At 45.9% G+C, this 12,058-nt stretch overlaps 1 protein-coding gene and 1 long non-coding RNA gene across 2 annotated transcripts; both read left to right on the forward strand.

Moving 5' to 3' along the window:
* The first annotated feature begins 1,949 nt into the window (after positions 1-1,949).
* On the forward strand, positions 1,950-9,698 carry LOC306815897 (uncharacterized protein). The gene is made up of 12 exons (XM_079332404.1): positions 1,950-1,968; positions 3,307-3,351; positions 3,918-3,955; positions 4,683-4,821; positions 6,011-6,055; positions 6,199-6,285; positions 7,123-7,170; positions 7,283-7,369; positions 7,583-7,619; positions 7,992-8,043; positions 8,961-9,123; positions 9,491-9,698. The coding sequence occupies exons 6-12, from the start codon at positions 6,202-6,204 to the stop codon at positions 9,548-9,550; spliced, it is 531 nt and encodes a 176-aa protein (XP_079188530.1). The 5' UTR covers positions 1,950-1,968; positions 3,307-3,351; positions 3,918-3,955; positions 4,683-4,821; positions 6,011-6,055; positions 6,199-6,201; the 3' UTR covers positions 9,551-9,698.
* A 255-nt stretch (positions 9,699-9,953) lies between these two features.
* Positions 9,954-11,792, forward strand: LOC306815898. The gene is made up of 3 exons (XR_013777518.1): positions 9,954-10,241; positions 10,450-10,547; positions 11,527-11,792. It is a non-coding gene; the product is annotated as an uncharacterized lncRNA (long non-coding RNA).
* Positions 11,793-12,058: the final 266 nt, after the last annotated feature.

Consider the following 12,058-nt stretch of genomic DNA (forward strand, 5'->3'; position numbering starts at 1 on the left):
TCCCTTCTACACTTTGGGATGCTTTGTGTCCAGGAGTATTTTCCCATTTCACTCTGTAGCAAAGCACAAGACTTGTTTTCTGGGGGTGGGTGCAAGCTCTTATTTCTTGTGGAACATGTTTGGAAATGATGGGGACTGAGCTGATGTTTCAGGGCAGGGGAGACTGGGAGAGCTACAGGCTTAGCTTGAAAGATTGAGCATTTCAGTGGATAGCAGACACTTTGCTCTGAATTAGGCATGTCATCTAGTGCAAAAACCTGATTTATTGTAGGTAATGGTGCTCAGAATGAGATGAGGCAGCCTCTAGGGAAGATTAAATTTTCAGGAACTGATTATTGGTGTGGTATTGGAGAAAGTACCACTTCTAAGGGAGACAAGGCAATCTGGGGCACTTGGGAAGTTGGAAGGGCCAAGAAGAATCTAGGAACTGTATGTATAAAGCAGACTGTGCAGCAGAGTAGAAATAGTTAGCTGCATGCTCTCTGCCTGCATGCTTTTCCTTCCCCGATGTCCACACATATCAGAGGCAGAGTTTCCCTCATTTTGCAGTTATCTTTCACAGACCAGGGACAATTTAAAGGATCTGGTTTCCCATGATAGGACACAGCTTTATTGGTGTTTTGTTGTGGGGCTGGTGGCATTGAGTACGTGAATATGTGGCTGAGGAGGAGCAGGGGGATTTGACCTGGTGTTTTCTGAATGTCTGAGATTTCCTTTCTAATTACATTGATGGGATTGCCCTAAATACAACTGCATGGTTTTTTGTGGAAGCAGCTTTCCAAATATCCGTTTAAAGCAGAGAGTGAATTTCCAAGGCTGCTTATAAAGTGGACAAAAGTCAGTCCTTGAAAGTGGTATAGAGGATTCCCTTTGATTTTCAAGGGGAGAGTGGGGTGAGAGCTCTGAAGGAGAACAAGAATGGCAATTTCTCCATTGATCGTTGCCAGTGGATTTGCCAGTTTATGTGCTGATCTCCCTCAGTGACTGCTTCTCCATTTGTTTCACAATGAAATGGGGGGAGAGTCTTTTCCTTCTCACCCCTCCTGATGTGTCTGGGATGAGGAGCAACAGTCCTTAAGGAGGATGTGCTCTCCTCTGTGTATCTCATTGCTCTGGGCACAGCACACATCTGGACACAACTGATCTGTCCACTGTCAGCACCCTGTGGATTTCAACATTGCTTTGCTGGACATGTGGCCTTGTGGGAAAGCCCCAGTTAGTGCACAGAGTATAAGAACAGGGGTTCAAGTGTTAACTCTCCTTTCTCTGTCTCCTGAAAGCTGGAACAACAACAGAGACCTGCTCCGCAGCCTGGCACAAGAGAGGCGGAGGAGGCAGGTGGAGGAAAAATGTATATTCTGGGAGAAGACTCCTGTCTTTCCAGAACCCTACAAGGCAATGGGAGTGGGGTGCAGGCTGCAAGGAGAGAAGGAAGGTGGAGGTTTGGGGTGGGAGAGGAGAGCTGTGCCTCCTGCATGGGCTGTAGCAGACTTTAGCCCGATGCCTGCAAGCACAGCATCTTCCCATCTGCTCCAATGAGCTGCCCTGACTTCCCTTGTGGGTGATTCCATGAAGATCCTGAGCAGTCTCTGGCTGAGCTGGGTCTCTTGCCCAGGCTGTTGGTTCTCTCTGTGTCTCTGTGTTGCAGACGGATAAAGAGGATGAGCTGGCACGGTGCATCAAGCACCTGCTGGTTGCGAGTGGGACCCCAGGCTGATCCCAAGGCACGAGTCCCCTCCAGCACCTCTGTGGTTCCCAGAGAAGCCCAAATCCAAGGCACAGACCTGCAGCAATGGTCTGGCCAGGAATACAAACCCATGTGAGGACACACAGAAGGAATCCTCACTGGTATCGCTAGACCTCAAGCCTGACAATGAGCAGAACTGTGGTGACTGCAATGAAAGTGTCTCAAAACAGAGGTCAGAAGCCAAAGCTGCACAATCCAAAATCCTTCCTGAACCTGTCAAGGTGAGTGCAATTGTTGAGCCATGGCAGCGTGGGCAGGAGAGCCACAGAGATGGTTTTCAAGCTGTATTGCCTTTGGAAGGAGAAGGAAGAGCTGGAGGCTGCAGTCAGCTTTTCCTGGTACAGGGTGGTGATCTGCAAAGGACTGTAGGCAATATCTTGTGGAAAATGAGAGGAAGCAGAGAGAAGTAAAGCAGAGCAGTGCCTTGCCTTCTGCAGGAGCCATTCCTCTGTGCCAGACAGATAAAGCACCATTCCTGGTCTCAAACACTTGGAAATGCAGAGTGCTGCAATCAGCCCTCAGGCCTCCAGCAATGGGCAGTGTTTGTCCTTGCTGCTTGAGCATGATTTTATTTGAGTGAATGACAAGTGTTAGGGAGAATCAGTGGGAAGAAAGGAGCAGGGATGCTGCATCTTCCTTGGAGAGTGTGGTGAGAGAGGGGTGGAATCCCTGCTGCCTTCTGCCATCAGCTGGGGGTGGACTCGGCTCTGCAGAACATCCCCAGGTCCAAATGTGGCTGCTAAATCCTTCACTTTGCCAGGCAAAGGGAGAGTGAGGAATGTTAGCTGGGGATCTGCAAATCCTGCAGGGACAGGAGGAGGATGGCTAAAGTCACCAGAATTTGCATAAACTGTATTGTATCTTCCCAGATGTGTCAGAAGTCTGTGTCTTGTCCAGACTGCTCTGGCCTTTAGAACAATAAGGAGTCTCATTTTATTTGGGTGAATGAGAAATATTCCTTTTCTCTAGTACTGGCTTAGAAGAATTGGCAACTATTATTTCTGATTGGTGTTTTTAACTAGAGGAAGCCTTTTGCTCAACTCTTTTAAATGCAGAGGGAGCCTGTGCCTTTGAAGGCAAAGCTTAACTACTTAAAAAAAAAATAAGACTGCATAAACATACTTATATAACATCAACAACAACAACAAACAACAATAATAATAATAGTTATAATAATAATAATAATAATAATAATAATAATAATAATAATAATAATAATAATAATAATAATATGTTGTTGTTGTTGTTGTTGTAGTGATGGTAGTAGTAGCAGTAGTAGTAGCAGTAGTAGTAGTTTAAGAATGGAATCAGTATTTTCTGATTGCCAGGTTCCAAAGGGAACACAGACTTTTTTCTCAGAGGAGAAGGTGACTGTGGGGATTTCAGCTGGTTTTCCACCTGGTCTCCATTCTTAACTCCCCTTCAGATGGGCCTTTTTATCCTTACTGGTATTTTATTATTAATGGACTTGCATGACATTTGTAGAGCTGTTGGTAAGCAAATGCTGGCTGAGTGCATGTCAGTTAGTAAAAAATCTGCCTCCCTCATTCTTGTTTCAGGAAAAGAAGCCCACTGATGTCCCTTCCACTGAAAAAACTTTGAAGGTTGGTGCTTTTCAATAATAGATCTCTGTGTTTGCTTGTTTTGCATACATTAAGGAAAAGGGGGGGGGGGGGAAATTACATTGCTCAGCTCCTGTTCACTCAGCAGGAGTTTCCCTCCCTGGAGGTGTGTTTTAGGGTGGGCTGAGAAGAAGAAGAGATAAAAGCTGGAGCTCTAAGATCAGCCTTCCTCCCAGTCTGTAACACTCTCTAGAGCAGTTCAACTGCTCTAGAGCAAACCTGTTTTCAGTGGGCTCTGCATTTGTAGAGCTCTAACATGGCTGAGCCAGAGGATGAATGGAAAATGCTTCAGCTGTGATCTCCAAATGTGACACATTCCATGAACATAAGCAAGCTATGTGTGTGGAAGCACAAACCCCATTTTACCCTGTCAGCAAAGGCTTTACTGAGTGTGTTGGACAGAGGTGGGAGTGCAGGGTGCTGCCCACCAAGTCAGGTTTAGATGGTGCCTATGCCAGGCACACAGGTCTTTGAATCATCCCCACCTGCTGAGTTCCCTGAGCTAACCTTGCCTCCCCCTCTCCTCTTTGTTTTTGTGAACAAAACAGGTTGTGAAAAAGCCACGTCCTTCACTTGCTTCTCCAAGGTACAGTTGTGTTCCCAAAAAACCCTCTAGACCAAAGTAGAAAAACAAAACTACTTTTGATGTGAGGGGCAGATGGGAAGGGGCTCCTGGTTTTACTTGAAACTAAAGGCTTTGGTTTGTGGCTGCCTGGAGCTGCTGTTGAAAACTGGTTTTCAGGTTTGTGGGGTTTTCAGGAAAGCTCTAATTAGAAATTAATAACCCAGGCATGCTGGAGTTTGCCTATGAGCCAGACTTGTATTTCCCCAGGTGTTCCCTTCTTTTCTTGTCCTCCCCTCCTCCAGTGTGTAGATCCAATGTTTTTGTCTTAGCCAAGGAACAGAGATTAAAAAAGTGAAAACTTAAAGGGAAAAATAAAAACAACAACAACAAAAAAATTCAACCTGAAATTTGTCAGCCTTTATTGGAAATTTTCCTTTGAGGGTTGTTGTTTTCAGAAAGGACCTGGCAAGTTTTGGTGGTCTACGGTTTAATTTAGCTTTAGTTGCCCAAATACACATTCACAATATAGCAGTGAGATCATGTTTACATTTTTTTTCTCCCTGGGTGTGAGTTGAAGGTTTGATTGTTCCCCCAGAGGGGTTTTTATGCTGGTTCTTTATTTTTGGAGCATGAAAATGTGTTCCTCTGGCATTTTCCCCTCTGCTCTCAGGCACAGGTATGGGTTTAGTATTGAATGCTGCCATATCAGTGGGATAAGTAAATAACTTTCCCCTCTGTTGCTGTCTAGTCATGCCTCCTGATGGGCTTGCAGAGCTCTCCAGCCCCAGCAGAAGAGGGTGGCACCAGCTCAGCCCAGCAGCTGGGGCTCAGGGAGCCCCAGGGACCATCAGAGCTCCCCAGCACCTCCAGGAGCTCCAGCACCAGTGGTGAGTGCAAATCCAATGGGGAGTTTGCTCCTCAGCCCCTTGTCTCACTCTCTGCTGTCTGAGGACAGGAGACCCTAAATCCTGTCACTGTTAGGTGTCCCCTGGAGACCTCTGCAGCAGCATTAGGTATTTCTTGCCCTCTGTTCCCTTTGTGAATTTGTCAGTAAATAGCCCTTCATGGACTTAAGGAGCCTAACCTGGCAGTGCTCCCCCTTGTCCTTTGGCATCACTGTCTAGTCTTTCTGGAGTTTTCTCTCCAGGATTAGTCCATTTTGAAGCTGAGAGATGAAATTTTGAGTGTATATGCTCAATGACACTCCTCTGCAGAAGGGATCTCCGGGCTGTGGCCCCTGAGTGACTGATTTCTGTTCATGGCTTTTTTGGACAATGGCTCTGTATGTGAAAAAAATTCCTGCTTTCATTTTCTGCTTCTTTCAGTCCTGTCAAAGTCATATTTTTTTATTTCTGCTTGGTCTCAAAGATGAGCCTTTCTTTGATAATACAATCCTGCAGTGCTGAAGGCTGGAGCCCAACCTGAGTTACCTGAGCAGGAGCAGAGCTCTGACCTGGAATCCAAGCATCACCTGCACCTGGCAAGGGCTGCATTTTAACCAGGGTTTTTTTGTTTTATTTATTTTCAGTTGTTTTTTTTTTTTTTTACTTCAGAAAGATGAGTCTGATTTTATATGAGTGAATGACAAATGTTCCTCCTCTACAACTGAATTTCTCTAGAATTGAGAACTATTATTTCTAAACTGTTTTTTCTTAACTAATGAAACTTTTTGCTCAACTCTTCCACATGCAGAGGCAGCCTGTACCTTTGCAGGCAAAGCTTGGCTGCTTCAATAGCAACTAAAGGAAAGTGATATTCAGTAATAGGAGCAGGCTGCAAGAGCAAATTTTATTAAGAATATTAATATAAAGTCAGCAATGGAAGCAGTGTTTCCTGCCAGGGAAGCCAGACATTGATCTCACAGGAGGTGACTGTGGTGGCTTTAGCTCTTGCTCTGCTTGGTCTCTGTTCCCTTCAGACAGAGCTGTCAATCCTTAATAGCATTTCTTTATGAATGGACTTGCATGACATTTCCAGAGCTGCTGGTCAGCAAATGTTTGCTGAGTGCATGCTGGTTTGCTGTCAGTGAGTAAAACACCCAAACAAGCTCACACTGCTCCCTCTCTCTTGTTTCAGCCCATCGTGCACGTTTATGTGCAGTCCATTGAAGGAACATTGAAGGTGGGTGCTCTTCAACACCAGATCTCCATGGGGAAGCCTGACCAAATCCATGGGGAGGTGGATCCCTCTGGCTCTGGAAGGCTGAAACTCCCTGTGTCCATCAGCAAAACTCCTGAGAGCTGCTTCTTTCCCTCTCTTCCCAGGAAATGAGGAGCCCCCTGTCACCTCTCCTGCCACCTCTTCATTCACCTGCTAGAACAGAGACTTCCAAACTTCCCCTGGAGGCAAAGGTAACCCAGCCCATCCCTGCCAGGGCTTCTGCTGAATTACAGGAGAACTTTCTGCTGAGCAGAAGTTCAGTCTTGGCAGGAGGAGCCTGTCTGGAGTCCAGCCTGAGCTCCCTGGCCATAAACAGTGCTGTGAGTTGGAAGCCAAACTCCAAACTGCACCTTGTCTGGGGTTCCTTATAGCCAGCTGTTTTGATTTTTTCTTTTTAACTTTAGTACAAGGAGTCTAATTCTATTTGTGTAAATGACATATACAGATATTCCTGTTTCTTGAGAACTGGCTTAGAAGAATTGGGAAAAACTATTTCTAACAAAAAAAAAAATGTTGGTGTTTTTGTTTTTATTTTGGTTTGGTTTGTTTTGTTTTAACTAATGAGGCTTTAGGCACAACTCATATGCAGAGGCAGCAGCCTGTGCCTTTGCAGGCAAGGCTCAGCTGCTTCAACAACAACCTAAGGAGAGTGCAGTTATATAAAGGGAGCAGACTGCAGTAACACATCTATTGAAAAATAGTGATAATAAGGATAATAAGGATAATAATAATAATAATAATAATAGTAATAACTAGGAGGAGTAGTACCAGTAGTTTAGAAATGGAAACCGTTTTCCCTGACTGCCAATGTCCAAAGGGAAGACAGACATCTCAGAGGAGGAGTTGACAGTGGTGGTTTCTGCTCTCTCCACTCCTGGTCTCCATTATTAGCTCCCCTTCAGACAGGCCTTTTCATCCTTATTTTATTGTTAATACACTTGTAAGACATTTATAGAGCTGTTGGTAAGCAAACCTGCCAATTCCTAAAATAGCCCAAACTCCTTCTGTTTCCCTCTTTCCTTTTTCAGGAAATAAATACTGAAATTGATGAACCATCCACTGAGGAAATTTTGAGGGTAAGTGCTCTTAAAAAGAAGATCTCTGTGTTTGCTTAGGTTTTGCATATATTAAGGACATAGGTGGGGACAAAATACATTTTGAGAGCTGCTTCTCTCCCTCTCTTCCCAGGAAATGAGCAGCTCACTGCCACCTCTCCTGTTACCTCTTCAGTCACCAGCTAGAACAGAGACTTCCAAACTTCCACTGGCAACAAAGGTAAACCAGCCCAGTTTTGCCAGGGCTTCTGATAAATTATAGGAGGTCTTTCTGCTGAGCAGAAGTCCATCTCAGTTGTTTGGCAGCACTTAGAATGTTTTAAAAATATGTATTCAAAAGTGCCACATGCCCCTAATGTGCCATTAACACAGTTTGAGGTCAGTAGATGTAGTGTTAAGCAACATGCTAAGCTACATTGTCCTTTAATTCTAGGAATACCAATCTGATGTATCTGCAGCACAGAAGCAGGGTAAGAAGAAATGCAAAGAAAACCCAGTTCTTTGTGTGCTGACAGATAATTTTGTGTGTTATATGTGGCGGAGTGTTCACAAGTGTTCACACTGATTAAACAGCATGATTTCCTTTGCTTTGCTGAGCAGGGGTGGATTTAGGAATAGCTTAAGGAACTGCAAACAATCATTACCTAGAACTCAAGATAGCAGTTCAGCAGAGAACAAGCAGTATTTTATTAGGAAACTCCCATCTGGAGGGATGAATGGAATGCTGGTCTCTGAGGGGCAAATCCCTCCTGGAAGAAAAGAATCTGGTGCTCAGAGACCACAGGGCAAAATATGCTACAGGTCAGGAAAGTAAACACAACCTTTTCATTTTTGATTTCCAGAGCAGGCTGGTGCAGCTTCAGAAACATTGCAGAGTTCTCAGCCAAGAACATTGTAAGTAACCAGACTGTGCTCCCATCTCTGATGGACAGTTACTTATAAGAACCTGGAATGCACAAAAATTTGGGTTATCAGTCAGATTTTTCTCAGAAAACCTCAATGCGGGGAATTTTCACCGACAGGAAAATTATTTCTTGATGGACTCATGAAATGATTTAGGTTGGAAAAGATCTTGAAGATCAAGTCCTATAGTTGATCCAACAACACCAGTGCACTAAACCGTGTCATGATTGCAATGACTGTGTTTAAAATCAAAACAAAAGTGAAGAAAAAGCCCCCAAGTCTTCATGTACCAAACTGAAAAAGTCTTTTAATCTGTGGTGCTTAACATCTTATCACACTTTGTGCTTATCAACCTACTAATAATGCCTTTGACTGAAATAAGGGATACCAGCTGAATCTGATTCCTAGATATGGTTTTGAAGCCTGGCAAGACTAGCAAAGCTACAGTTACAAAACCTGAGTAAATCTAGCAGTGAAATTTGAAAGTAATCTCCTGTGCCCAAGGAAAACGTTTCCAAGAAGTTTTGCAATGATTATATTTTTATTTAAGAATAAAGAAATATGGTATTTCACGTGGACTTTCTAAAACCCTCACTTTATATGCTAATAGTGTAGCTCTGCTAATAGTTGCAGATTGGGGTGAAGATGAAATTTCTGTAGCCTGCTGGAATTGTGTCTGTCTGGCTGTGAGTTGGAGGTTTGAATATTTCTGGAGGGTTTTTTATGCTGGTACTTTATTTTTGGAGCATGGCAATGTGTTCCTCTGGCCTTCTCCCCTCTGCTCTCCATGTCCAAACACAGGGTTTGGGTTTGGTTTTGGATGCTGCCATGCCAGTGGGATAAGTAAATGGGATAAGTGAGGGATTCCCCCCTGGTGCAGTCTGATTGTGTCTCCTGCGGGCTTGCAGAGCTCTCCAGCCCCATCAGAAGAGGATGGCAGCAGCACAACCCAGCAGCTGGGGCTCAGGGAGCCCCAGGGACAGCCCCAGCTCCCCAGCCTGTGACACAGAGGGCAGCTCCAGTGACAGTGAGGAGGAACTTGCCAGGGTGCTGGACCTGCCAGCACCAAAGGTGAGTGCAGGGACCATGGAGAGGCTCCCACAGCCCCTGCCCTGCAGGGTGGTGCCTCTGGAGGGAAGCAGACGTTAGCAAATTCTGCCTGGTGTGTCCTGCAAACACTGATCTGTGAGACCCTCTCACTCTGAGCTATTTGCCACAGGCTGGTTTATGGCCTTTTATTCAGAAAATATCTATCCATAATGCTCAAGGAGCAAGTTAGTACAAGTGGCCTGATAGTTTAAAGTCAGTTCCCCAGTGGTCTAAGCTCAGACTTTGTGACCTCTGGGCAAGAGTCCTTGGGCTCTGCTGAGCTGTGCTAGGACAGAAACAGCCCATAAAGGCATCAGTCTTGAACCCTTCTTTTCTCTTTTTTTGGCAGCCTGAGCCACCAGCTTATAACAAGTGGTGGCTGGGCAACCTGCTAAGCCAGGCAAAGTGAGGAGCAAGGCCAGGAGAGGCTCTCAGGGGAATTGCCTGTGGGAATGGACATGAGCAGGGCATCAGCAGCAGCTCCTGCCAGCAGGTCTCCAAGGCAACGGAGCCTCTTCACAAGAGCTGGGGCCAAGTGGCCAAGGACCCTCAGAAGGGCTCTGGCCCCCTGGCAAAGCATTCCCAGGTGGATCAGGCTCCTCAGCAAACTCCTCAGGCCAAGCAGAGCTGCCTAGAGCCCCCTGGGCTCACCAAGAGGGCCGTGCCGAAGGAGTCTGTGGCTACCAAAAGGCCTGGAGAGCCCCTGGAGCACAACAAATCCAAAAGAGTGCAGAAGGGTGAGAGCGAGCCTGGTCCTGTGGGGGTCACAGAGCAGTCCTGGCAAGGATCAGCTGGAAGCCAAAGACGTAGAGAAGCAAAAAACCACTGAGAGTGAAGAGCCAAAGGTGGCACTTGAGGAGCCCTCTGAGGAGAGAAAGGACAAGGGCTCCCCCCAGGCCAGCACCAAAGGCTTTCTGGACCCTGAGCTCCCAGGAGATGCACAGGAACGTGATGCTCTCACTCCCAATGGCCACAGGTCTGGGGACTTGCACAAAGAGAAAGTGCCCTCACCTCCTGAGAAGTTGTTCTTGACTGCAAGGAAGCCAGACTTGAAGAGAAAAGAAATGAAGAGTCCTGAAGAGTCCCCTAGAAAGAAGAAGGTGAGAGAGGCAGGGGGAGGTGGGTTTGGACAATGACCAAGGTGGTGTTTGAAAAACCCATGTGGAGATTCCCTTCACAGGTTGGCACTAGAGCCTTCTCCTCTGAAGATAGCTCCAGTGTGTTATTTTTTCTGTTTTCAACCAGAATCTGTCAAACTGAGCTCTACTAGTCTGATGTTTTTTCCTCTTTTTTCTTTCTTCCTGTTAGAGAGAAGACAAGGGGGATACTCCCAGGAAGAAAAAGGAGTGAGAAAAACATCCCCAAAAAACTTCACCTTCAGCAAACAGAGACTCCAGTAAACTGAAGTGAGTATGCAGTGGTGGGATGTGTAAATCTAAGTCTCTCTTCAGAAGGGTAAGATGAAGAACTGTGTCTTCTGTCCAGACAATTGTTTGCTCCTAATTTTGTGTGCCTTCTGCAACTTCAACTGCTGCAGCTTGGTCTTTACAGTGCAGAAAGCAGCTCTGCAGGTGTAGGTGGGTGAGGGTAGGGAGCCTTTCCCTTCTGACATCCTCTGGAAGCTCAGAGGTGATGGGGCTGGTGCTTGACTGGGGGAAGGGATGTTCCAATGGCAGTAGGAATGGAAAAGCTTTAATTCTGGAGTTTCTTCCTCCCTTTTCCTCAGGGAAAACAAGCAGCTGCCTTAGTCATATGCTGGCTTTTGGAGTGTGAGGGGTAGGAGGTGTTTTTAGGCTGAGAGGGCTCTGGATCAATGCTGTGGTCTGTGTCAAATCATCCCCTGTGCAGCATCAGCTGTGCCAAGGCAGAGCAGCTGGAGAGAATGTGAGCAGTGAGCAGGGACCAAAGCATGGGAGAGGTGGGTGCTGAAAGAGAGGAGAGGACTGTCCCATGGACAGCAGAGTCAGGCAAGAGGTGCAGCCCCACATCTGAGCCTTCTCACTGTTTTTAACTTCATTTCCTCCTCTTCTGATGCTCCAGTCCATCAGCTGGGATTCACTGATTGGTGTGTTATTGGAAACTTTGAGAAGCTGACTAAAAATGGTGGAAATGAGCAGTGGGGAATCAAGGTTGAGAGCTATTTGGGGCTCCTTGTTGCTGCCACAGTTCCCTGGTCATCCTGATTTCAGATGATCAGAAATCTGCTATGCTGCTGTGTTATTGAATATTAAAATCTCTGCCAATTAAAAGTCTCTCTCACTTGAAGCCTCTCAGTTTTGGAAATGCTGTCTAGTTGAGACACTGGCAAGAATTGGTACAGGATATAGCCAAGTTTTAAGAGCATTATATGTGCATCATATCCATTAATTTCCTTCTCTTGTCCAGAGCATCAGAAGCTTCATTCCAAACTGATAGGAAAAATGTGCTGCCACCACTGCTGGCCATGACTGCTGCACAATGTGAACCAAACTCGACCATGACAACCCAAAACAGACTCAAAACTAAGACTGACAACCTGGACGTGCCTGCCATGGATAACCCTGCAGGAACCAGGTCTGCCTGCCATGGATAACCCTGCAGGAACCAGGGTCTGCCTTCCATGGATAACCCTGCAGAAACCAGGGTCTGCCTTCCATGGATAACCCTGCAGGAACCAGGATCCTTTGTTTGCCAAGCACAGGAAAGTGGAGGAAGATGACAAGGAACAATCCCAGGACATCAACGTGGGTATCCAGGAGAGTTGGCTGGAGGATTCCTGCAACCCACACCTGCTGTGTGATTCTCTTCACAAACATCCTCTCAGATAAGTAACTATTTCTGATTGTAGGCAACTTACAAATACAAGACTGGTGTAAAAAGGAGTGTGCATATAAATAGAAAGGGTGGTTTGGTTAAAAATAAGAAACAGCAAACCTCT

This window comes from Erithacus rubecula (genome assembly GCF_903797595.1).
Source record: "Erithacus rubecula genome assembly, contig: scaffold_280_arrow_ctg1, whole genome shotgun sequence".
Lineage (NCBI taxonomy): Eukaryota > Metazoa > Chordata > Aves > Passeriformes > Muscicapidae > Erithacus > Erithacus rubecula.